Raw genomic sequence first — 27,656 nt, 5'->3', positions numbered from 1 at the left:
ATTACAAAAAGATATGGTATAACTTTATTTCTTCCAGTTTGTTTCCATCACAATAAAAATAACACAGCTTTACAAAAATAAATTTTTATTAAAAGCAGTAAAGTCTGAGCAGGAAGACAGTACAAAGAATGTAAACAATGTGAACATCACTACATTCAGCTCAGCCTGATGGAACGCTGAAGAAACAAGTCTAAATGCTCTATGCGCCCTTACTAGCAAGATACATTACTTCTATTTTACAGACAACAGACTCTAATCGTTACTAGGAAAAAATAGTTTATCGAAGTCGATCCCAACGCCAAATGCTGGCATCATCACAGACAGCTATGAGGATGCTGCTATCCCTACTGAAACTGGTTTGTCGAATAGCCGCGCCACATTTATGATGGGTCAGTGTTGTGCATCTAGGGGAAACATGGTAAGAGTTAAACAGCAAACAGAACAGCATTTACCTTAAAGAACGAAGAAGAAGAAGTGTAGTATAGACCAGCCTATCTTCATTAAGAACCCATTCCCAGCCAGGCAGCGGTGGCGCACAACTTTAGTCCCAGCACTCAGGAGGCAGAGAGAGGCAGGCGGATTTCTGAGGTTACAGAGTTCCAGGACAGCCAGGGCTACACAGAGAAACCCTGTCTCAAACACCCGCCCCCACCAAGGATTCATTCTCAAATTTCATCACATTTGGTATATGTTTCTGTCACCACAGTATAAATAAGTTAATTGAAATTAGGCTATGATGCAGCTCAGTGGTAACGCACTTGCCGAGAAGGTATAAGGAAGGCCCTGAGTTTGACCCTCAGCACCACAAAAATTAATGATTTAAGGATGGCATAAGAAAGCTACAATTTAGACCAGTCTAGAAATGTCTATACTTACTTGGCTTTATGAGGATCTTCTACTTCTAAATCCCAAACATACAGTTTGCCAACCTGATTGCCCAGTGCAAGCATCTGTGTAAATAGAATTGGAAACATGAAATTAACACAGCACCAGGCTCTAAGGTATTCCAGGAAACGCTTCCTTGATTAGAAGCCTAAGCTCCAGCCTTGATGGCCCAGCTGACTAAGTTTTGTATCTATGCTACTGGTTTATAAGAAAAAGTAAGAATTAATATTTCCCCGTATTTTGAAAAAATAAGGCTCTAAGACATTTCATGGGTTTTACTACGAGTGTTGTACTTTTCCTCTACTTCACAGAGTTACAGAAAGAGTGAGATACTCTTCCAAAGCTCTGTTAGAGAAATGCTCAGTTAATCTGACAAAACTGCAGCGGCAGACTCCTTTAACACTTTAGGTATAGTTATTTTACCTTCCATGCTGATTTTCCTCTAAGTTTTTCTTAAAAAAAAAAAAAAAAGAGCTGTGTACGATAAACACATTAAAACATTGTATCTTAGGAACAGGTATTAGGAAGTGACACTGCTGACACCTAACTGCCCCTTCTGCAGATAATGTGTAGTGCCCAGGTAGGTAGCCAAAGCAAGTCACAGCATCTGTACAACCAAGGTGAGAGGATGAGGAGGAGACAGGGCAGGAAAGGCTAGAATTACAGTGTTTCAGAAGACAATTCCAAATGTAAAATTATGTGCTACCTTTTGCCAGAAATCCATAGAAAACCTCATGTACCAAATGTCACACTGGCTGTAATCAAAGCGCCCAAGAATAGTCACATTAGACTCACTAGGTTTAATTTTATCTATATCATCCTCCATTTTGCCAGGTTTCCAGCATACAATGGCATTTTCACAAGACTAAAAGAGAAATAAGAGACACATAATTAGAACTGCATTTCAAGAAGGAAAAATAAAACTGTTACCATTTTAGAATAGCTCAGAGAACCTACTTTCCAAGACTATAAACTGTTTTACAAGTCAAGGTTTACACCTGAGGACAAGAAATCTGACTAGCATTAATTAAGCAATTCAGCAAGAATCCTGCTTCTCCTCCAGAACAAATTAAGTTCAGCTTTGGATACGCTCACATACAGAGACCTGAGGAATGCTACAGAAAATTAGAAGGCTTTTAAAATCTGGCCATTGGTTCATAGTTCCTCAGTTTCCCAATCCACACTTAATCAGGAGTGACTACCTATACCTTGTTAACTACTGAGGCTCTATACACAGTGTGGGCACCATTTAGTAGATGCTTAGATAACATCATAGAAAATTGATTTTAGTTCACTGAAAGGACCATAGGCTATAAAGTGGCTCAAGATGCTCAAGTGGGGACAGGGTCTAACACTATCCCCAGCGCCAGTAGAGGTCACTAAGTAAAGCAGCTGATAAGGCAGCGCCCGCCTCCTTTAAGGTGGGATCAGCTGAGGCCCAGTGAAAAGTCTGAATTACTACCTTCACCTGGCAAACTGCAAGGCAGTCCTGAATTGCTCCCTTCCACAACTAAGTAGATAATAAAGAAAGCCTGCTAACACGAGAGGATCCCAAGATCCGAGGGCCAGCTTAGTGGAAGAGTGCTTGTCTAGCAGGTGTGAGGCCCTGGGATTGATAGGCATCAAATGACAAATGACAAACTAACAAGCAAACAAATGACTGGGTGAATGACAAAAAGGAAGTTTCCAGAGTCTAGTAATACCGAAACATTCAGGCCCCAGTAAAAATATAACTCTGATACCTAATCTAGACTACCAACTTACGTCGTGGGACTTAAGAAGTGAACGGGCAGCAGAATTCACTGCTCTGTTTCTCAACAAGGATGCATGCACTAGCTGCCTCACACTCCTTTCTGCCACGACTTCCATGCCATGAGACTGTCCATCAAATTGGAGCCAAATTAACTCTTAAATTGCCTTACTGGGCATTCTGTCTCAGCACCAAGTAACTAATGCAGTAAACACAATGAAAGCTTAACTGACCGGCTCAACGAGCAAAGGAGAATCCCCAATCAAGACAACCCAATAGAATATCATCCAACAAACAAGAAACAAATAGAGGAGGAAGACAGCCATCTCAGGGCCAACTGACAAAATCTGTGACAAAAATCTCAGTGTTAGAGTAGGGAGTAAATAAGACCAGCACTGTGTGTGTGCCAAAAATATCTAATATATTAATAATGAGGATTAGTGTCTCAAAACGAGGGAAGAAAACAGTGTCATTAGTGTTATAGTTCAAAGTATGAGACAAAATATTTCTCTAATATATAATTCTACCACAGATTCCAGATCAATGAACTACAAATAAGTTTGGGGTTGGGAGGTTAATGACAAAATATTACACATTAGAAGCTATGCAGGCCAGAGAAAGGGCAAATACTTTCAAGTATGGGGAGAGGGGTGGCACTGTAAAGCCAGAAATATGTATTTAATGAATATATTCTAGAGTAGAGAGAAAAACTAAGAAAAAATAAGAGAATCTGTCACTAGTAGACCTCTAATGAATGACTTCAGGAAGTTTCATGGCTTAGGATGGCACCCCGAAATTAGGAAGGAAAAAACAAAAAAGCAAAAAGAGTAAGTTCCATGTTCACTTTCCAAATTTGTTTCACTGCAAAAATTACACAACCCAATATGGTTCTCAAATGTAAATTAAATACTTAATACAATTAGATCATAAACTGGGGACAAAGCAATGACAAGGGAATACTTCCTCTGATTACCAATATGCCAACATATTGTAGTATGAAAGGTTCCATATTCGAAATATGACATCTAAAGCAAAGCAACCCCTAAAGCTGCTACACAAAGAAATATGCCTATCAGTGCTACACATGGGCCAGCAAGATGGCACCACAGGTAAAAGTCCTCAATGCACAAGCCTTGCAAGCGGAGTGCAATGCCCAGATTCTATGCAAAGGAGGAAAGATCCTCGAAGCTATCCTCTGACTTCCACACAGTGCAGCAGCACACAAGCACCTGCATACACAGACACACATACACATTACTAAAAAGTAAGCCAAATAAGCTATGCATAAAGAGGTGATTCTTAAATTAAGAATTACATAATTTCTGTACTTGGGAGACTGAGGAGAAGTCTGAAGTTAGCATGGGGTAGAGCAAGTTTAAGGCTGGCTTGGGCAGATGGTGAGACACCCTGTTTCAACAAAAAGAATTATAAGAGGAAGAGGAGAGGAAGAAGAGGAGGAAGAAAAGGAGAAAGAAGAGGAGGAAGAGGGGGGAGGTAGAGGAGGAAGAGAGAAGGAAGAGGAGGGAGAAGGAGGAGGAGGAAATAGCCCAAAACAAAATGAACAAAATAAAAGTTCAAATAACCTATAGGAAGTACAGGGGCAAACTTAAAGAGACAGATAGGATAAAGAAAATAAAATAGATTTATTGTACAGTTTTTTGGGTAGCTAACAATATAACTATAAACTGGCAGAGAGGGTTTAAAAAGGTATGGTCCACATAAAGGGTTGGGGCTGTAGCTTGGTGGCAGAGCACTTGCTTAGATTCAGTCTCAGTCACTTAACACCCAAACCAAGGTAAAACAGGTCAGAAAAAGATTACAAAAATGAGCTGGGTTTGGTGACTCATATATCCCAGCACTCAGGGGACTGTGCTAAGAGGATTTGCTAAGTTTGACTGACTATCCCATAAGTTTCTTGAACCCTAGGCCTCAGGATGCAGAAAGCAGTAGAGTCATCCAAGGCCAGCCTGGTCTACATAGTGAGTTCTACAACAACACAAAGAAACTTTGTCTCTAAAACCAAAAGGGAGGAAGGGAAGAAAGGAGGGAGGGAGGGAAAGAAGAAGAGAGATATCCTTACAATGTGAGAAATGATTCCCCAAAACTGCCCTCTAAGTTCCACTTGCACTATAACAACAACAACAACACACACACAACACCCCCCCCCCCTTATTTTTAAAAAGGCCACTTTCGTAGCCAAAGGCCCTAATGTGAACATGGAAAGATTAGCCACTAGCTGGAAGAAAATATTTCCATGCTTCTGACAGAGATGCATACTTAGAATATATAAAGAACACTCAGAATTCAACAATTAAAAGTAAACCAAAAACCTAATCCATTAGAAAACCAGCTAAATATTCAAAGAAATATCCCCTAAAAGGATATGGATGGTGTGATGGCTATACTTGACTGTCAACTGGACTATCTAGAATTAACTAAATCCCAAATGGCTTGCCACACCTGTGAGGGATTTTTTCTCTCTCTCAAATCATTTGAAGAAGAAAGAGCCACTTCTAGTTAGAATCTTTGAGGTGGGAAGATCCATCTTTAGTCTGGATGATACCCTCTGGTAGCAGCCCACAGAAAGGACAAAGTAGGATGCACTCTTTGCCTGCTTGCTCTTGATAGCAAACAAGTTCATTCCTTCACTGGCATTCTTTGAAATTGTGTTGTGTACTTAAAATCAGCGGAGGTATCTAGTCTTGTGTACTAAACAACTACTGGATTCTTGGACCTTTCATTCCTAGGCAGCCAGTGTTGGGCTAACAATTCTAATAAATCACATATAGACATTCATTCGTTCTCTCGAGAACCCTAAGACAGATGGTAAATAAGCACTTGTTCAGCAGCATTACTAGCAGTGAGTGTAAATCAAGGCCAGGATAAAGTTTTACTACACATCTATTGGAACAACTAAAAATAATGGTAGTATTAAATGATACCAATGATACAGAGACTGGACTGTGTATATATTGCTGATGAGAGTGTAAAATGGCACTCTGGAAAATAGTTTGATAGATTCTTAAAAAGTCAACCATTATTCAACAACTACTCTAAACATCTATCCCAGAGATACAAAAAGTCAACCTACATAAGATATATATACATATATGTGTATGCATGTATGTGTGTCTACACACACACAAACTGTTTATCTGAGAGTGTGCTGTAGTTCCAAACTGGAAACAACAAACACAGCCAATAATATGGTATTAAACTACCCGTGACGAAGGTTGAGAATGGTGGCATACACCTTTAATCCCCAGGGTTGGGAGGCTTCACTAGACAACCTCAAAATACAGCACTACCAAGGACTATTACTTAGCAATGGAAAATAAGAACTACTTTATAGGCAACAACTTAGATGGCTCTCCAGCGAGTCCTATTGAGGAAAATAAATAATCTTAAGGGCCCCCAACTGTATGCAACATTCTCAAAATTACAAAATTCATGTGACGTTACAAAACGACAAGGCACTAAACACAAAGCATACCGATGTTCATTGTCTGGATTTTGAGAGCATGACAGTGTAACTACTGATTTTTAACTCCAGTTCCAGGCGATCCAATGCCCTCTTCTGGCCTCTGAGGGCACCAGAGACACATAAATGGTACACAGACATCTATGTGTGCAAAACACTCATAAACATAAAATACAAAAATCTAATAATGATTATGATGATAGTAGCATGCCTACTGAGAGAAAGTAGGTGATGCCACACTGTACCTCTCTGAACTACCTTTAAAACTTCCTGTAGCCTATCCCAAGATGAAGAGTTTAAGGAGGGGAAAATGAAACCAACAACAGTAAGTTTAAATCCGAAAGGAAATAAAAAAGGGGACAAAAAAAAAAAAAAATCAAACTAAGTTCTGCCTAAGAAAATGTAAGACACCTTGACATTCACATCAAGAAGCCAGGCAGACTCTCCCACTCTGACAAGCCTACATGTTCCATTAACATCACCAATCACCCCTCAAGATGATTACTTGGAAAAAAACAAACTAAACAAAGCAAGACACAAGAACTGGCCGCAGATACCAAAGGCTACAGGATCAAGTACTTTCCTGAAACAGTTTCGTATGTGCACATCCTCCCACATACCTTTAGTCATGCTACATTCATGAAACCCAATGCAACACATGTGTGTATTATAGCTGTACTATGTTTAGTCAATGACAAGAGAAGATCATTGTACAAGTTCAGTACAGATGCAATTCTTTTGTTCAAATACTTCTGATCATAGATTGAATTAGAAGATGTGGAATCCACGGAGACAGAGGGCTGTGTATCTATATCCACTAACAAGGTAGAGCAAACTGCAGCCTGTAAGCCAACCAACTCCAGCCACCTGTTCTTGCAAATAAGGATTTACTGAAGAAACAAAAAAACATTCCTATTGGTTTTAATTTTTATTTTCAACATCTCTGGTTCCCAGCTTGCTTCTTTTCTCACTAGAGTGTACAGAGCACCTAGCAAACTTCTTTTTCCTTAAATATTTCAGCAAATCTACCAAAATAATACTTTAAAAGTTTATTATCTACTATTGATTTTAATAAATTTCATAAGTAACTGTTTCCTGCAGAGTGTACACACACACACACACACACACACACACACACACACACACACACAAAATGCAAGTACAGCTTAACTCTAGTGTTCCATACCTTGGAAAGTATCAAATCGCCTAACCATCGCACACAATCAACATAATTCCTATGTATGTCTCTGGTAGAAAAGTCAGGAAAGTGGATTTTCTGGGAAATAAATGGCCTGAAGGAAGAATGGAAATGTAAAAGTTAAAAGAAAAGAAGTGTAGTAGGGTCATACTGCTTTTCAGTTTGGGATTTATAAGCTCTGTAGTGCTGAGTCAGGAACAAGCCCAGGGCTTTACACAAATCAGGCAGGCACTCTGCCTACCGAGCTCATCTTCCAGTTCAACTTTAAACCCACAACATAAAATCCGACCACTGACTTCTCTGTCAACCTGCTCTTTAGAGCTAATGTATCCATTTTTCAGTTTTATTTTCTTTCACTATCGGTTTTCCATTATAATGTTCTACTGTCCTTTTTAAACTCAGGATTTAAAGTTTGGGGTAGGTGAGACGGTAAAAGCACTTGCCTCCTAAGCCTGACCTGAGCTCAGTGTCTGTCAGGAACCCATGTAAAGAAAGAAGTGACGCCACAAAGCTGTCCTCGACCTCCTCCTTTGCTAAAATGTATTTGGGAGAAAATAAACAAGAATACTCTGGAGGTGGTAAATTCTAATCTCCCAGGTGATTGTATGATGTCTGTCTGACTTTGTTTAGAGGGCCACAACAACATCACCCTTGCTGGACTGTTTAACTAGAGCCACACCCCATCCCTGCGATTTACTTTATGTTAATTATCGAACTGTGATTGGATGTGGACTATGGGCCGAGGCAATCATGTTTTCTTTCCTCCTCATATATATAAAACAGGTTAAGCTCAAACTCTCTCCAATTCAAACTTTAGGATCTCCTGGTAAGATGTTATCAATGCCAAAAACAAAACAAAACAACAAAACCATATGTACACATGTGTCCATGAATGTGCCTGCAAAGATTAAAGGAAAACCTCTGGCTGGCATCTTCCTATCTCCATCTCCACCTTGTTTCTGAACTAAGGTCTTTCACTGAACCAGTGGGTTCTTAGACTGCCCAGCTAGCAAGCTCTATTCCCCAACCCTGGGTTTACAGGCAAGTCAAAACCACACCAGGCTTTTACATGGGTGCTGGGGACCTGAACTCAGGTCTTTCTGCCTTTACAGCAAGTGCTCTTATCCATCTCACCAAGTCATGCTGACATGAATTCATAACTGTTACAATCTCAGTTGCTTTTTAGTCAAATGCATATTATATTACTAGTTAAAGCCCTTTCAAAAAGACCAGGGCAACTCTGTGAGATGTAATTTATATTTATTTCAGAGATCTAAAAACTCTTTTAAAACATAAATTTACCATTGCACCTGATGTTGAAAGATTGAAACGAAAAGTTGCACTAATTCTTAGAAGTCAGTAAAGTATGATAAATGCACTCCAATGTTCACTAAAGCTTGCAAAAGTAAAACCGGCCGATTAATAAACTTATTTGGAAACCTGAAAATAAACTCTTTGCTAAAATAAAAATGCAAAGTTAACATATTTATATATATATATATATATATATATATATATATATATATATATATATATATATATAATGCTTATAGTGAACGTATAACACGTGTACACATGTTTATAGTGAAAGTATCTCTGACAACCAAGTGAGTACTAAGAGGCAGTTACACTAAGACCTGGAGCAGCGCTTCACAAGAGAAGCAGGGGAAGCATCTCAGTGATGCAGACGCTTGCTTCACCATGGCATTGTAGAACAACTCCACAACCTGAAGGTTCTATTTCATGAAGGAAGCAGCATTTACAAGAAACATACATACATCTATCTATCTATCTATCTATCTATCTATCTATCTATCTATCTATCTATCTATCCAGCTATCTATCTATCTATCTAGGGGGTCTCACTACGTAGGTAGTAGGCCTAAGTGGCCTGAAACTTGCTCTGTAGACCAGAGTGGCATGCAATTTTCCAAATGACAGAAATGCTCTTGTCTCTGCCTCCTCAGTGCTGGGATTAAAGGTGCTCACCACCATTCCTAGCAGGACAATATTTTATTAACAGGAACTTTTCTATAGCTAGAGACCAGTTTGAGATTATAGTTTACTATATTGCATTAGGATTTACTATTATGTCTTTTCCCTTCTCTATTCCACAGTAGGTCAGGTGATTTAACTTTTATACTTCTAACATAATGAGTTAAGAACATGTATACATAAATCAAAGTAACTGAAATGTGCCAATAAATTAGATGAAGACAATTCAAAGACTGAAAAAATACTTTAAATAAATAAAGGTTTCCATTTATTTGTAAGCCCTGATAGCGGCTACATGATACCTGAGATTATAGGCTATTAGAAGAAGGGCCACTCATGCAGCAGCAGACACGGGTTCACAGCACTGAGGGAAGAAAAGGACATCTACTCAGCACACAGAGCCTAACTGTCACCTGTTAGTTTTGTTTGGGTTATAATCATAAGACTCCTTAATTGCATTCATCATCCTCTTTGAGTTGATTCTCCACAGTTTAAGAGAGTGGTCCATACCACAGGACATTATTTTTTCACCCAAAAGATCATAATCCTAGGAATAAAGCAGAAAAGTGCAAATAAGTAATTTATCGCCTCAAATGCTATTTTCCAGTTTTCACCTAGTGCCTAAGTAACATGAGCACTACATTTCTTTTTCTCTTTTTTGGTTTTTCAAGACAGGGTTTCTCTGTGTAGCCCTGGCTGTCCTGGAACTCACTTTGTAGACCAGGCTGGCCTTGAACTCAGAAATCCGCCTGCCTCTGCCTCTAAAGTGCTGGGAGGAAAGGCGAGCGCCACCACCGCCGGGTGAGCACTGCATTTCAGTCCAGAACACTAACCTCATTGCAGGCATTGCCTCAGCTCGGCAGAAGTCACAGACTCTAGCTCAAAATTCTAAGTACTTTCTCATCACTAGAGTGCAAAGTGGAAGGCAAGTTACTTGAACTTACATTCATCTACTCAACTATAGTGAAATATCTTCCTTAATTTTAAATTAAAATTTAATTTAAGGGGCTGGTGAGATGGCTCAGTGGGTAAGAGCACCCGACTGCTCTTCTGAAGGTCCGGAGTTCAAATCCCAGCAACCACATGTGGCTCACAACCATCCGTAACGAGATCTGACTCCCTCTTCTGGAGTGTCTGAAGATAGCTACAGTGTACTTACATATAATAAATAAATAAATCTTTTTAAAAAATTAATTTAAATTAAATTGCCACCTTGAGTGGTGTGACACCTCACTTCAGGGCAGGTCCCATGCCCAGTAGTAGTCAGCTAACCCAAACTGGACTGGGTATAGAGAGGAAAGAAGGGAAGGAGGAAGAAAGGCAGGGAAGGCTCTAGGAGGAATCAAGGTTGGGGGTGAATATAAACAAAATCCACAATAACACAATAAAGTATCACATTACAAACATTTAAAAATATCAAAAAATTAAACTAAAGAATGTATTTGTAATATGTGTTGGGAAAGGTGGCACATATGAGCCATGGCACATGTACAAAGGTTCGAGGACAACTGGCCAGAGTCACTCTCTTCTTCCCCCAGGGGACTGCACATTAGGCTCCAGCTTGGACAGCAAGAACCTTTACCCGTGCTGCCATTCAATAGTGCACCCCACCACTATCTACTCTATTTCAAAACACTTCAACCTTATATTGTTTTTAGGGCTCACTTTTTAAATGAGTAAGAAATAATTTTCACTGCACTTGAACTCAGAATCCTCTTACATCAGCATCCCATGGGATTACAAGTATAGAATACCACTTTATAATGCTTACTAATTTCTTTTTTTTTTTTAAGATTTATTTATTTATTACATGTAAGTACACTGTAGCTGTCTTCAGACACTCCAGAAGAGGGCGCCAGATCTCGTTACGGATGGTTGTGAGCCACCATGTGGTTGCTGGGATTAGAACTCTGGACCTTCGGAAGAGCAGTCGGGTGCTCTTACCCACTGAGCCATCTCACCAGCCCAACTAATTTCTAGTGTATAACAAATATTATGCAATTACAATCTCATTTTGCAAGTGGACACAGTCCAGATATGCTATTTAATTTAGTACAAAGCACTCAGAGTTCACAAAACTCATATACTCTCCCTTGTTATAGAAAAAAAAGGGATGGAGTCTCTCCTGCTGACATCTTAAGTATCAGAAAGGCCAGGCATGGTGATGTAAGCGTTTAATCCCAGCACTCAGGAGGCAGAGGCAGGCGGATTTCTGAGTTCGAGGCCAGCCTCGTCTACAAAGTGAGTTCCAGGACAGCCAGGGCTATACAGAGAAACCCTGTCTCGAAAAACCACAAAGATTCATTTATTTTTATGTTTATGGGTGTTGTGCATGTGTGTCTGTGTACCATGTGCAGAGATGTTACATTACAAACATTTAAAAATATCAAAAAATTAAATAAAAGCATGTATTTGTAGTATGTGTTGGGGAAGGTGGCACACATGAGCCACGGCACATGCACAAAGGTTGGAGGACAGAAGATAGCCCTTGGAAGACAGGAGAGGACACAAGATACTCTGCAACTGAGCACGGAACCCACATCCTCTGGAAGAGCAGCCGATGCTCTTTACCACTGAGAGCTCCAGCCCCTCTAAGTCAGACTTCTCTTGATGACTCCCACACAAAGCCTGGTGTAGAATGATACCACGACTTCTAGAAACATACAAGCTGATATGGTAGTATTAGGTGTCATGATTCTCAAAAGCAGATAAACTTGAACTAATGCAGTATTTTGGCACTGCCATATATGGTTCAAAGTAAATCATCTTGAAGTGGTTAAATTAGAAAGAATAAAAAATCAAGTGAGTTACCATGCAAAGGCTGAAATGCTAAAAACTTGAACATGTCCTAAAGCTGACAGGTCCCTGATTACAATGTATCAGACAGTACAGGCTTATCTCTAACATAACCAGTAAAGAGGCCTGTTCCCGAGCCTATAGGCCAGAGTTCGGTTTTATCCCTGGCAGAAATAGCACTGCGGCAAGTGCACACCCACCTACTTACACATAGATGCACAATAAAGACATTTTAAAAAGAAATTAAGAAATTAAGGGAGGGAGGGAAGGAGGGAGGGAGGGAGGGAGGGAGGAAAGAAAGAAAGAAAGAAAGAAAGAAAGAAAGAAAGAAAGAAAGAAAGAAAGAAAGAAAGAGGAAGGAAGGCAGGCAGGCAAAATGAGTGGCCCAGGCTTTATTCTCATCACCCAGGAAGCAAGGGCAGGCCATCTGTGACTCAGATGCCAATCTGCTCTATATAGCAAGTTCCAGGCCAGAGGGAGTATAGTGAAACCTTGCTGCCAAAGCACAAACTACATTTTATTTTTTAAACCATAACCTATTGGTTGGTCTTGCATGCTACCAGGGAAGAGGCACTCTGAAATGCAAAGGTAAGCACATCAGAAGACTTCCCCTCCCCATGGGCAGTGGTGGCGCACGCCTTTAATCCCGGCACTTGAAAGGCAGAGGCAGGCAGATCTCTGAGTTTGAGGCCAGCCTGGTCTACAGAGTGAGTTCAAGGATAGTCGGGGATACACAGAGAAAAACCCTGTTTTGAAAAACCAAAAACCATACACACACACACACACACACACCACACACACACACAGAAACAAAGACTTCCCCAAGAGAATTACTGATTTCAACCTCAAACAAAAAATTTCTTAAGGACAGTTACATAAACTTGTTCTTTAATAACAAGGACAAGAAAAATTCAATTGGTGATTTTGGATTAAAAAGAAAAAAGTTAGCCGGGCGTGGTGGCGCACGCCTTTAATCCCAGCACTCGGGAGGCAGAGGCAGGCGGATTTCTGAGTTCGAGGCCAGCCTGGGCTACAGAGTGAGTTCCAGGACAGCCACGACTACACAGAGAAACCCTGTCTCGAAAAACCAAAAAAAAAAAAAAGAAAAAGAAAAAGAAAACGTTGGGTCTAGTGGAGCATGCCTGTAATCCTAGCTGAATCCATGCTTGTATTCTCAAGAAGCTGGAGGAGGATGAAGATTTCAACACTAGCTTGAATTACATGGTGAAACCCTATCTCCAAAACCACCACCACCACCGAGAACTACTGTAATATTCTTCCTCTCATGGCACTCATCAGAGTCATTCTGTAAGACCAAAACTGCCAGAGGCCCACTTGCTCTATGCCTTTATGTATAGGTCAGCATTTCTTTCTTTCTTTTTTTTTTTTTTTTTTTTTGTTTTTCGAGACAGGGTTTCTCTGTGTAGCCCTGGCTGTCCTGGCAGTCACTTTGTAGACCAGGCTGGCCTCGAACTCAGAAATCCGCCTGCCTCTGCCTCCCGAGTGCTGGGATTAAAGGCGTGGGCCACCACGCCCGGCTAGGTCAGCATTTCTATGTTGAACGGATGAAATGATTGCCTGACAGGCTGCATGAAGCAGACATGTTTGCCTACAATGACAAAAGTTTAATGGGAGATAATCACTCTAAGTAAACCCAAGATCATTACCCCAGATTCAACTTACAGCACTCAGAACTTCATCTCTGTGCCCTTCCACACCTCCGAATATTGCCACAAGAGTGTCTGTCTGGATATTCCATAGTCGTAAAGCATGATCTAATGTAAACACAGAAAGTTAAGGCAGACTTTTATCACTTGTCTACTGCCAACTTTTAGTATTCCATTAATATGTATGTAAAATCCATGAAGATTTAGATTATGTACAGTAAAACTAAGCATATTATCCATGATATATAACTTAAAATATGTTACATGTAGATTATTAATAACTCACACACTGAGACTGCCTCAAAAACAAACAGATAAATGAATGACAACTGCGGCAGACATTGAGGATGTTGCTCAAGAGCACTCACCAAGGCCTGGGCTTCAAGTTTCAGCACTGAAATAAAAAGGCAAAATTCTCCTCTCCTTATACCTACATTCTCAGCCTTAAGGGACTAGCGGGTGGGGGTAGGGGTCTGACTCTGAGCAAGAGGACTTGACTTCAAAGCCAATCTGGGCTAAGAGTCGGAGATCCCATCTCTCCATAAAAAACAAAAACATGGTAGAGAGAGAAGTGATGGCTCAGCAAGAAAGAGCAATTGCTGCTCTACCAGAGGATGAGTCCAGTTTCCAGCATCTGTACCAAGTGGTTCACAATGGTTTCTAATTCCAGCTTCAGAGTATCTAATGTCTCTGGCCTCTGTAGGCATCTGCCCTCACATGCACATACCCACAGATAACCATATACATCTACCCACAAAAATGATTTTTAAAGTGCATACTTAGAAGTATAAATATAAGGAGATGAGGCAAATAAGAGTATAGAAAAAACAAGCTAATAAATATTAGAAAGCCAGAAACAGTTAAGAACAGCAGAGAGAGCTGAAGAAATCGCTCAGCAGTTAAAACACTGGCTCGTTTTCCCAGGACCCAGGACTAACTTGACAAATAAGTGTTAACTCCAATTCCAAGGGCCCTAACTCTCTTCTGGTCTCCCTGAGTGCCAGGTATGCATGTAGTGCAGACATTCAGGTAGGCAAAACACTGATACATAGTAAAACAAAACAAGAAGGGATGAAAAGTGTGTCTAAATCCAGGTAAACTTTTAGCAGCAGTGCAGGCACAAGGAGCAATGTCATGCTTTCTCGCCAGGGAACGTAGCCACTCAAGGAAGCTGAAGCAGGCGCAGTGGCTCACACCTCAACCTCAGCACCAAGAAGGGTGGGATTTGAGGTTCCCTGCGGCTTTGTGGCTACTCTGGGATACAGAATAGAAAACTGTCTCAAAAAACAAGGAGGCAAGTTATAGTTAAAGGAAGTTTATAGGGGTTCAAACCCAAAATCTTTTAATAATAAAAAGTATGGCTCTTCACTGCAGTGCTTCCTTTATTATTTTGGGGGGAGAGGGAGTTATCCTGGGGTGCCCCGGCATGTATGTGGAGGTCAGCTCTCTCTTTCCACCTACACTCGGGTTCTGAGGATGGTCAGGCTTTATCAACTGTGCCACCTCATCAGTCTCTTTTCTTATTAACACGCAACACTCCTTTAACATTACTGAAGAGACCGGTGGGAACAGAGCTACTAAAAACGTTTGAAAAATCATAACTTTGGCATTTATGATAAAGCAATTACTCACTTGAGGATAAGGTTCTACAACTATCACAATACAGTAAGAGTCGAGGATGACAGAATCCCACTATGTCTGACATCATCAACAGGCAGAGACCTATTTTTGAAGTCTTGGTTTATGAGATGTTAATAAAGGCTTTTTTTTTCCTACTAAATTTCTTCTTTTAATTTAAATTATGCATTCTCAGAACACAACCTATCACTTCTAACAATTATTCCAAAACAAACTGAACTAAGGGACCATTTGTTTCTTGTGAGCTTACCTTTACTTACTGACAGGAGAAGGTTTGGGTCTCGTGGGTGGAACTTCAGCTCATTGATAGCATTTCCATGGCCAACATAGTGCTATGATAAATTTAAAACATTTCATTTCATCTCAAAAGCCAATAAATTTTCTTTCATAAACCTTAAGAGAAACATAAGGCTGGGGCAAACCAATAAATAGTCTAGTACACTCAAGGCCCAAGATTCAGTGTCCAGCTCTGCTGCACTCTGCACGCCCCCCCCCCCCCCAACAAAAAATGCACTTCAAGTAGTTCTCACTCAACCATGGCTACATACTAATATCACCCACAAAATTACAGGAAGGAAAATGGTACCAGTTAGCCAAGGCTCAGCTACCAGCATTGTGTAAGAGATGCCAATGACCCCCAGGGTTAAAACAAGCAACACCTGCCGTGCGTGGTGGCGCACACCTTTAATCCCAGCACTGGGGAGGCAGAGGCAGGCGGATTTCTGAGTTCGAGGCCAGCCTGGTCTACAAAGTGAGTTCCAGGACAGCCAGGGCTATACAGATAAACGCTGTCTTGAAAAACCAAAACAAACAAACAAACAAGTAAATGTAATAAAGAACAAGACTATATAATCAAGGTATAAATCAACTCAGGTATGCAAGTTAGTGATTACATTCATTTTAAAGACATTTTATGAAGTTTTAACCAGATGTGAATTCAAAAGTAGCATTATCTACAATTTGACCAGAAGACGCACCTTTATACACTGCATTGTTATAGGATTAATTATTCTTATAATGCCTCTAGATCCAGCAACTGCTAATAGAGGGTGGCTGGTGTTGCTATCATAGGTCCATGCACAAGTGTAAAAGTTTTCATCTGCCTGAGAAATACCACAGTTAAGAAACATAATTATGGAAAAAAAAATGAGTTAATGTTTACAATAAATGGAACCTTCCAAACAACTGGCAAGGGTTTGGATATTTAAGTGCTCATTTTTCTTTACACAAAATTTGCATATTGATAGACAGGTGACCTGGACTCAAAAAGCACAAGCAGGATGTTCTTAAATGAAAGGCCAGCTAGGGCTATGCACCAAGGCCCTATTCTCAAAAACTAAATGCATATTCACAGCGGCACTTTTAGGCTAAACTCTACACCAGCTAAGCTCCTCCTTTGTCCCTCACTCCATCACACTTCTTTCTAGATGCCTGTAGAAGTAGTCTATTGCACTGATGTAGTCCCCAAACAGCCGGAAACAGCAGTTGAACATGTAGACATAACTGTTCTCCAGTAAAACGTTATTTATAAAGCTAGGTGGCAAGCCTGCAGGTTTGCCTTGCTGCTGACCCTCTGTCCTGATAAATTATGAACCTATGCATGGTTCATTTTGGAATGAACATGGAAACCATTCACTCATTTCTGTGTCATCTGCAGATTCAGGGTCACCCTGCCTCACTTGTCACATTTCTTCCAATGGGTCTGAAGAAACATCTTAACATTCAGCTTTTTAAAGTTCCTGCGAGCTAATCTTTGGCTTTTAAGATCTTCTTTTTCTTCATAACTCACTCACCAATATTTTATTTCCTTAACAACACACACATTATTTTTTTCATTGGCTGTATTGATCAAATCCATACAAGGACTTCCAGTTAAGCATCAGAACTATAGTAAAATTGTAAAACTCCAAGCATGATCAATAACCACGAGGTTTTAGCTGGTCTCTGCTAATAATTCCTCTCATGGATTTCTAATGCTCCTTCTCCCTCATCTCACACCTACCCACTTCATAACACAGCCACCTCCTAACCAGTTCAACGACAGGTGCCCTAGTGACAACCCTCCTAGCTATGGGACAGTGACCTCAGAGAATTAGTTTTCAAAGTTCTGATGTACTTATCAAATTTCTTAAACCAGGGATATAAAAACACTCAGAAAAGGATACATCAGCATCTACATAGGACTGCAATAACCGTATTTCCCCCTGTGAATGGCATTCGTATAAGGTTACCTAAAGAAACAAAAATATGCATGACATCTCAGATAAACATTCTCTTTATCTCTTAAAAATTCTAGTTGTGCCAGGTGTGGTGGCGCACGCCTTTAATCCCAGCACTCAGGAGGCAGAGGCAGGCGGATTTCTGAGTTCCGGGACAGCCTGGTCTACAAAGTGAGTTCCAGGACAGCCAGGGCTATACAGAGAAACCCTGTCTCAAAAAACCAAAAAGAAAAAAAAATAAAAATTCTAGTTGCAATTATAACTTAAGGACATTACAGAAACTGATTTAAACTTACCAAAGCCTTATAAATCCTCACACATTTGAAGACTATATTTAATAGCCTAGTAATAACAATTTCTATTTCCAAACATTTAAATCTACATTTCATCCATGTAACCACAACTGTTCAAAGAGAAAACTTTACAGATAAAGACCCTCACACACCTCACGTAAAGTAAACATGATACACGTTCTGAGACATCACCTGACACCCTGTAAACATGTACGATTTCTTACGATTTTATATATAATTAATACTCTTAAACTATTACTTAAACCCACTGGATTTATGCTTGATATAGAACAATTAATTACATCTTTTTATTAGATGACAGACTTCTGGGACTGGAGAGATAGCTTAGTGTCCACATGGCTGCTAACAATCCTCTTTAACTCTAATCCCAGGGGATCTAATACCCTCATGGCCTCCATGAGCACTGCATGCCCATGGTGCACAGAGAAACATGCAGGAAACCACAGATACACATAAAATCAAACTCTAAAAGTACAGGCTTCTTTCATATCTGAATGATAAATAACTGTCATTTTTTCAGCTATTCAAAATATTTATAAAGGAAACTATAAAACCTGCTTCATAACAAATATACATTCTAGTTATTAGTTTTAACCCTGACCACTTCTCAAAAGCTTCCCTCTTACATAGAAGAATCATACTGTTAACCCAGTATCCAGAACTGATTTTAAAATCATTCCATTTTAACACTCTAATTGTAACAATCAGTATTGCCAACCTGCCCCCCACCCCGACACTCACTCTGTTGCTTCCCACAGTTGCAAACACCAGAGGATCTCCTTCTTTACTGTGCCAGTTAAACTGAACTCCAAACAATGGCTGGTTATGATCTTCCTATAAAATATAAACCATGAAAGAAAAATTTAACTTATTTTTAAAAACAAAACCCATCAGCAGACTAGCCTTTACCAAATTCAGCTCATTCCCTATCTTATATACTTGGGTGGTTTGGCTAAGAATGGTCCACGTAGGCTCATATAATTGAATGCTTAGGAAGTGGCACTATTTGAAAGGATGAGGAGGTGTGGCCTTGTTGGGGTAGGTGCTGCCGCCTTGTTTTTGGCAGTGTTTAGCCAGGGTAGCCTTGAGGTTTCAAAAGCTCACACCAGGCCCAGTGTCTCTCTCTTCCTCCTGCCCGTAGACCCAAAGGAAGAACTCTCAGCTATCTCTCCAGCATCAAGTCTGCCTGCATGCCACTTTGCTTCCAGCCATGATATAATAACTAAACCTCAGAAAGTGTAAGCAAGTCCCAAGTCAATGTGTTCTTTTACAAGAGGTGCTATGGTCCTGGTGTCTCTTCATAGCAACAGAACACTAAGACATATATCATGCACACACTGACTTCTGACATCAAAACTATAACACCACAAGCTTCCAGATCTTAACATATGTGAATGTTTTCTAACGAAGACTCAAACGGCTATGTATCCTGAAAACACTCTGGCATCTGCCTGCTTTCTTAAACCCAACCTTCATTTCCTGAATCATGATCAATTGGGAACTTTTGGTAGATGTATTTTAAATTCTTGAGCTCAGAGGACATGGTTATTTCTCTCATCTAACAGATCAACAAATGACTTTGGATTGTGTTTGTTTTTCCCTTGGAAGTAGAGCACATCACACCTTATTCTTGCCACTGCTTTTCTTATTCAGTCCTAGTCAAACAAATTTAAATTATCTTGAGTAATCTTTATAACCTTGGACTTGGATTATTATGGGAAAGTATCAGCCCCTCAAGACTATCTAACAGTGGAGACTCAGAGGGAATGAACTATTATGCCTTCAGATACACACGGGGAGAACAATCCGTGAGATTTCTACAAGCAGAGCTTAGACTATGCAGTAGCCAAGCACACCACAGGGTTGTTCAAACAGTTTTCTAGTTGCAGTTCAGATTTAGGGCTTTATTGAACCTCCTGGTATTCAACACTGACTTCTAAATTCACTTTAAAGTTCTTGCTTCTACTTTTAATGTCTTCTAGCTTTTATTTTCTTATCTCTTGAAAATCCAGGGCTTCAGGCTTTGGGACTATTTAAAAGACACTTAAAAGTGTCCTTTATAGTAAGAGGTAACTCAGGACCCTACTCCAGCTCTGGCACCCTGTGTTTATTGGGGGCAAGGGGGACTCACAACAGCCTGGAACAGCCCCAGGGGAACCCAACCCTCCTCTATTTCATGCACATACCATACACATAATTACATACATCAATAAAAACACCCTCTAGAGACAGTACATAAAACTGGTAAGTTAATATAAGTAAATGTCAACACACTATAATGGATACGTCCCATGTTAATGTACTAAAGGGAAGTTTTCACCTCTTACAGGGTACAGTTAACCATAATGAGCACTTTCATATGGTAGCTTTACTTGCAGTTTCTAAGACTGCCGCACACTGACTTCCAGTGTGGCTGTACTGTTTTACATTCCCACCAGGAGGATACAGCTGTCCTCACTGCAGTGAAAAACAGTAACTACTCTGACAGGGGAGAGGCAGGATCTGCGTTGTTTGTTTTGATTCACATATCCTTGGTTGCTAAGGATGGTGAACATTTTCATCTATCTATTCACCAACAGTACTTCATGGTTTTTATAAAAATTCATTATTATTGGGCATGTGTGTGGGTGAAGGGGGAGGGAAAATAGACCCCAGAGGTCAGAGGATAACTTATAAACTTATTTTTTTTGTTGTTTTTAAAGATTTATTTATTTATTACATGTAAGTACACTGTAGCTCTGTCTTCAGACACTCCAAAAGAGGGCATTAGATCTCATTACGGATGGTTGTGAGCCACCATGTAGTTGCTGGGATTTGAACTCAGGACCTTTGGAAGAGCAGTCAGTGCTCTTAACCACTGAGCCATCTCTCCAGCCCATGACGTTGGTTTTTTAATGTGGGTTCTGGGGATGATGTTAGGTGTCCAGGCTTATGTGGCCAGGGCCTTTACCCACTGAGTCATCTGGATGGTCCTATTTATCTTTTGAAATGTGTCTTCATTTCATTGCCTGTTTATTGACTAGATTTGGACGGAGTGTTTTTTGGAGGAGAGAGGGTAATTTTTTAAATTATTTGTATATTCTAAATATTCATTCCCATTCAATGTTTTTCTCTCACAAAGTTAAACTTACATCTGTAGGAGAGAATATATATTATAAACATATAATAAATATAATATATAAATATACATATATTTTCTCAAGTGAAAAATGCCCATAAAATTTAGAAAAACAGTAAATGTATATATAAACCACTTAAAATAAAAAGTCCTTACCTATAGTGGTCTGTTAGGGAGACCCCCATTTAAAAAAAAAAAACCCAAATACCAAAACCAAAACCATCCCCTGCCTTTTAATCCCAGCACCCAGGAGGCAGAGGCAGGGAGATCTCTGCATATTCAAGTCTGTATAGACAGTGCCACACAGAAAAACCCTGTCTCAAAAAAACAGAAAACACATTGATTTGGGGCAGGAAAGATGGCTCAGTAGTTAAGAGCAATCTCTGCTCTTCCTGAGGACCTGGGTTCAATTCCCAGCAACCACACAAAAGAGGACACAGAATGTTAATTATGCAGGTGTGTCTCTCCAAGGGAGGAGATAAAATCAAATTCCTGCATTCCACCCAGAAGGCTGAGAAGTGGGGGTTGTTAAAGACCTGGTGGCCTTCCTGTTATACTGCACTCAATAGGGACAGACCTCACCCTAGTTCCCTACAGAGATTAGACTCTTTCCTCCCTAACATTTACCCATCCCTAGTGGACGTCACATGTACTGTAAAGCCTGCTATGCTCTCAGAGACCACACTAGATTCTAGGACTTTCAGCTGTAGAACCCACCCCTCAAGGTCACATATACTTTGTGAAAGAGTTTCTATGTAGCCATACCTTAACCTTTACTGTGTGCCTGGAACTGAAATGAGTATGGGAATTATTGCTACCCGGAGACCCTCTTCCAAATTATGTTTGAATATGCCTACAATAAAACCACCTGGTGTTAGGTTTCCCGGGATTTAGTCAGATCCAAGATAACCAAGTCAGTTTGTACCAAAAGTTCATCCTCATCTCTTTGTGCAGCTTGCTTCCCAATCTAACACCTACCCGCAGGAAGCCCCTCACACAGACATCTGTGCAGGTAAGATAGCAATGTCCATAAAATACAAATAAATTAAAAAATTGTGGGCTGGAGAGATGGCTCAGTGGGTAAGAGCACCCGACTGCTCTTCCGAAGGTCAAATCCCAGCAACCACATGGTGGCTCACAACCATCCGTAACAAGATCTGACTCCCTCTTCTGAAGTGTCTGAAGTCAGCTACAGTGTACTTACATATAATAAATAAATAAATAAATAAATAAACCTTAAAAAAAAAATTGTGTGTGTGTGTGTGTGTAAAGGCCGGCTTACCAGGCACGTGGCAATCAGAGAATGACTTCAGGAATCAATTCTCTTGGACCACCATCTGGGTTCCAAGGATTAAAGTTAGGTTGTCAGACTTGGCAGCAAAAACACCCTTATCCACTGAGCCATGTGGATGGACCCAAAACCCAGAAGTTTAAGAAATGTCACATTGTTTTGTTAAAAGGTAATTATAAGCGAAAGTTTAGAATATCTTTAAAACTAAAAGTTAAGATGTGTTGACATTTGCTAGGGACCAGTTAACAGATCACACTCAGTTCTTTTTTATTAACTGATGTCAGAAGTGGCTTTGGCTATACTTTACTGAAATATAAAGAGTAACATTTCTTAAAGTCCTTTATTTGGATCAACAAATAAGTCAAGAACAGCCTACAATACTCACTATTATACATTCAAAAGTAAAGGACAACGATAAACAAAGCTCCCTTGACTGTGTGACAGATTAGAATACTCAATTTAAACAAACAGAAACCCCTTTAAAACAGTAGTTTTAAAATGGTTTAACCCTGAGAGAAGTCTGCAGTCTAGGGCTTCCAGCACATACCTTGAGGCTGTTCACACATTTGAAAGAGTACTTGCATTTCTTTGACTTCCATTTTCCCTTTCCCCAGCTTTTCCTTCCAGGTGCATTTGGCGTATTTGTGGGCGTGTCCGGGCGTTCTGTGTTTGTGCCACTCTCGATACTGACAGCATCGTCCTGTGAGCAGTAAATAAATTAGGAGTTTCATCAAACAGATGTACACAGTATTTAAAAGCAAGGGACTTCATTATTAAAAAGATGGCTGAGATGGCTCAGCGGGTAAGAGCACTGATTGTTCTTCCGAAGGTCCTGAGTTCAAATCTCAAAACTACATTGTGGCTCACAGCCATCCTTAATGAGATGACGCCCTCTTCTGGTGTGTCTGAAGACAGCTATATTGTACTTATTTATAATAAATAAATCTTTGGACCGGATCGAGCAGAGACTGAGCAATCAGGGTTGACTGGAGGGAGCAGAGGTCCTACAAAAAAATTCAATTCCCAACAACCATATGAAGGCTCACAACCACCTGTACAGCTACAGTGTACTCATATACATAAAATAAATAAATCTTTAAAAAGATGCACTTTTAATTAAAAGTGTGCAAAAAGTGAGACTTGTACTCCTGGCTGCAGGTGGGGACATAAAATCCAGTTATGCCTTAGAATACTAGTGGACAACTTAGACTGCAGAGAAGTGGAAGATATAGGCAAATCTGGGCTTTAAATAAGACACTGGTCTACACCAGGGACACCAATACAATGCCTCACTCACTCCTACACAGCTCTGTGGGAATGCCACTTGTCCACAACAAAATGCTGGGGAAACTAACTGTTCTCTTGCTGGTAAACAGTTGCTAGGATTCAATATTTCACTAACATAATTCAATAAATCTGACCGACCTACTACACATCTTCATAATTTATTTGACTGCTACTCAGGTTGGCCATTTGGGGCAAGAGTGTTAATACTTCCTATATTAGATGTAGTTTTGAAGAGCATCTGTTATGCAAAGACTACTTATTTATAACATAAACCATTTAGCATTTTAAAGAAGCTCTCTGTGGTTTACACTATATGTAAATGCAATTCACCTCATAGTCTGAATCGTACCATGAAATGTATTTTTTACTCTGTGTAGAGATCTGAACTCTATACACTATAATAATCTGCCCAAACAGATATAGCTGCAGGAAATACTGAGAACTCTTCTGGCTTCTTATCTTCAGCTCAAAACCCATACTTCAGTCTTCTTTGGAATACAAAAATTTCCAAGTATCACCCTGATACTTCCATATATCACTAGGTAGTAGTAGTCCCTAAATCCATTCCAGAGGAACCATTTTGTCTGAGTGTATCCAACAGCTGTTAGAGTGAAGCCCACTGCTTTTGTGGTCTAAGTTACTGCTTCCTAAAGTTGGTTTTGTATTACAAAAGGTACAAAATAAATAGAAGTGTCAAAAGGTATTTAAAAACCACTAATTCATTTAAAAACATTAGTTCTTAAGATTTTTCAAACTTCACATTGGTCTAAAATAAATGTCTCTTAAACAAACAAAAAAACCAACCAAGAACCAAGGAATGAAGTACTTGACATAAAGCAGGTGACCTACAAGTGACTGAATTGCAATTTGATGTAAACGTACAATTAGCTTTTAGAGGAAGTTTAAATTATTACAATTTAAATTGGCCTCCTAAATGGAAATCATTTTCATCCAGGCATCTGATTCCCAGGGGACTGGGAGGCAAAGGCAGAAGGACCTTAGCCAGCACAGGAAGAACAAGACCCCGATTTTAAAAAAAGGAAAACCACAGATTATCTGTTTCTCCTCACCTGTCGATTGTTCTTCTATGCAAAAAGTTCTGATTTTGGATTTTTCCAGTTAAAAATCCCATCATATTACAATTGGTGCAGGTGGTAAAAATCAGCCTATCACCTCTCTCAATGGTTCCATTACTCCATCTAAATGGGAAACCAGTTGTTGTGCCTCGAACCTTTGATACAACACTTAGTGGGCAGGGACATGCTGATCTCTGAATTCCAGGCCAACAAAGAGCACAAAGTGAGATCCTGTTGCAAAACTTAAAAAATAAAATACAATACAACCCCCACCCCTTGGTGAGGACAGAACCTGGCCCTCCAATGATGTCAGGCGTGTGCTTTACAAATGAGCTTTTATGCCTCTGTCCCTTTAAGAAAATTAAATATATGTTAAAGTTTTATACTTGGTCTGGTTTGTAATCTTATATGCTTCATCTATACATCCACAGTATTCTGCAGGAGATGGTGGTGCATGGATGTCTTCTAGGTACTGAGGGTTGAAGTACGAAGCTAACAGGTGTGAGGGCAGCATACGAGAGTCTATGTTGCACGGGGAGATTCTAACTCAAACAAACAAAAAAAATCCCTTTTTCTGAGAGGACCCCAAAGGGTTCAATAATGTGTCAAAGACACACGTACCAAAACGTTAAGTCTCGACCCTCTTTGAAGGGACCGAAGCAAAAGCTAACTCAATCATTCAACTATGGATAAATTTAGAAAGCATCAAAAAACGTACCTTAGGAGTCTGGAAAGATAAAATGAGCTTTCACTTAAAATTTTTCCCTGACAATTTCCTCATTATAAATTTGACATTTTCATTAAAGTCTAAGTAATCATTATACGAAAGGCCAAAGCCTCTACACTACCCTATCAGACTATAAGTAACTAATTATTAGAACACGTGTCTAGTACTTTTTACAAGCTTGCATAGTATTTTTTTTACACGAGGCAGCATTTCTCTAAGCACTGACTTCCCTTAATCTTCACACTTGGCTCAAGTACAGAATTTACCGCGGCGGCCTGAAATCTTCCAATCCCTTTACATTAAGCAAAAACTTTCAAACTGTTCCCTCCCTTGCCTTAATCAAAGGTGGCTCCCCTTCTACGATCTTCTCGATTCTACTCCTTCCACAGAAAAGTCGACACGAAACTCCCATGGAAAGAGGCATACATAACCGCACGGTCACGTAAACCCAAGCCAGAGATCTATACTTTAGATCCTGAAGATCCCGTAGTGCTCTACAGTGACACAGCCCCTCGGATCCTTAGGAGGACCCCTCGTACCAACTTTCCTGGGGAAAACAGAACCTCTTACCTCGAGCATGCCTTTTAAACCAGTAAGTACAATCTCAGATTCGCAATCAGCGTCAAGCCCCCAAAGGCACAAACTCCGTCTCCCACGCAGGGACGATCTGAGCAGACCTCGCAGACCCTTTGGGACCTTTAATCCGCTCCTCGCCAACTTTCTGCTTGCTATCTGCCGCAGTCCCAGCTCGAAAGCCCCAGCCAAACTGGACTTCCCCGCACGCCTGCGTTCTCCCGAGCGCGGGTGACACCTTTCCCTCCCCCCACGGCCGCCCGCCCGCCCCGACCGCAGTTACCGAAGAACCTGAAACTTCTACTCCACAGTCCCGGGACAGGCGGGGCCGCACTCACATTCTCGTCTCCCGAGAGGTCCGGGTTGCTGTTCTCGTCGCTGCTCAACTTCTGCTTCTTGGCCGCGGGCATGTCTGTTCCCGCCGGCGCAGTCGACACTTCCCTCTCGGACATGTTCCTCCGCCTCCCTCCAGGTTCTTGCCGCCTCGGGCGGGGCCTCCGCCACACCGCCGTCAAGCACGCCCGGCCGGAGCCTGCCGCAAAGCTGCCTGCGCCGCCACCGCCGCCGCTCCCCCCACTGTCGCAAATCGCGCCCAGCCGCCGAGGCGGGCGTGCGTGCGACCCCGCCACACTGCTGAAAAAGGGGCGCGCGCGCGCGCGCCCTCCCGCACGGCTTCCCGGCTGCTTCCCGTCCCTTGGTCCGGGCGGGCGGTTTTCCCGCCGCCCTCTCGGCACTTTGCACCGAGGCGTCGGATCTGCTGGCTCAGAGGGCAGGGGTTTCCTACGTCCCCCTTCCCCACCAGCGCCTAGAGACGAGGCGGAACTCAAAGGGCTGCTCCCTCACCCCCTTCCTGGCCAAGACGTTTCATCCGCAATTGGCTCAATCCTTCGATCTCCGACCCGCTGCAAACGAACGAAAGTCTGTGGCCTGGATCGGCCCACCACTGTCCCCGAGGGAGGGGGGAGGAAAGAGAAGTCACCTCTTGTTTTACGGGTCTGTGTCTACGGTCCCTGATGCGGAGCTCGGGAGAACAGCTTTGAGTTAGTGTTTACGGAACTCCTCACAGCCTAGACTCTTTTTTTGAAGGGAGAAATTCAAAATCTATAGGCTGTTCCCTGCTCGCCTCCCCCATCGGGCACATGGACGGGTCCCACCTGCAGGTGCGCATGCGCTGAGGCGTATTCTCGCGCTGGGTTACGGAGACCGGCCTCCTCCTGGCCCCTCCTCCCCTCGGTTCTGTTTGCTAAACCAGGTAGTCTTTCCACCGGTTTCTGAAGCTTGGGGAGGATTTCAAAACGGTACCAAATCAGTGCCTACGGACACGCCTCCGTTCTGGGCAGATATTTTATCTAATAAATACTTATTACAATGATTGGTTATATTCAACCGGTTGGTGCCACTATTGGCTTAAGTAAGCCTATATTTTATTTTATTTTTTTTTGTTTTGGTTTTGGTTTTTCGAGACAGGGTTTCTCTGTGTAGCCCTGGCTGTCCTGGCAGTCACTTTGTAGACCAGGCTGGCCTCGAACTCAGAAATCCGCCTGCCTCTGCCTCCCGAGTGCTGGGATTAAAGGCGTGCGCCACCACGCCCGGCTTAAGCCTATATTTTAAATTACATATTTAGACTTAAGTAAAAATACC

General features: G+C 41.1%; 1 protein-coding gene across 2 annotated transcripts; it reads right to left on the bottom strand.

The window, feature by feature from the left end:
* Positions 1 to 68: 68 nt before the first annotated feature.
* On the bottom strand, positions 69 to 26,947 carry Eed (embryonic ectoderm development). Of its 2 annotated transcripts, none has more exons than XM_021166752.3 (12): positions 26,354 to 26,947; positions 22,900 to 23,052; positions 18,685 to 18,777; positions 17,576 to 17,641; positions 16,388 to 16,513; positions 15,661 to 15,742; positions 13,789 to 13,880; positions 9,723 to 9,856; positions 7,303 to 7,408; positions 1,592 to 1,750; positions 877 to 950; positions 69 to 404 (listed from the first exon to the last, which is right to left on the bottom strand). In XM_021166752.3, exons 1-12 carry the CDS (start codon positions 26,465 to 26,467, stop codon positions 278 to 280), a joined length of 1,326 nt encoding a protein of 441 aa, XP_021022411.1. In that variant the 5' UTR covers positions 26,468 to 26,947; the 3' UTR covers positions 69 to 277. The 2 variants fall into 2 exon arrangements, with proteins under 2 accessions (XP_021022411.1, XP_021022413.1); XM_021166754.3 differs by having other exon boundaries at positions 1,681 to 1,750.
* Between the last annotated feature and the right edge of the window lie 709 nt (positions 26,948 to 27,656).

Source organism: Mus caroli, unplaced genomic scaffold (genome assembly GCF_978045245.1).
Source record: "Mus caroli unplaced genomic scaffold, Mus_caroli_1 scaffold_8, whole genome shotgun sequence".
Classification (NCBI taxonomy): Eukaryota; Metazoa; Chordata; class Mammalia; order Rodentia; family Muridae; genus Mus; species Mus caroli.
This window is presented reverse-complemented; position numbering and strand designations above follow the sequence as displayed.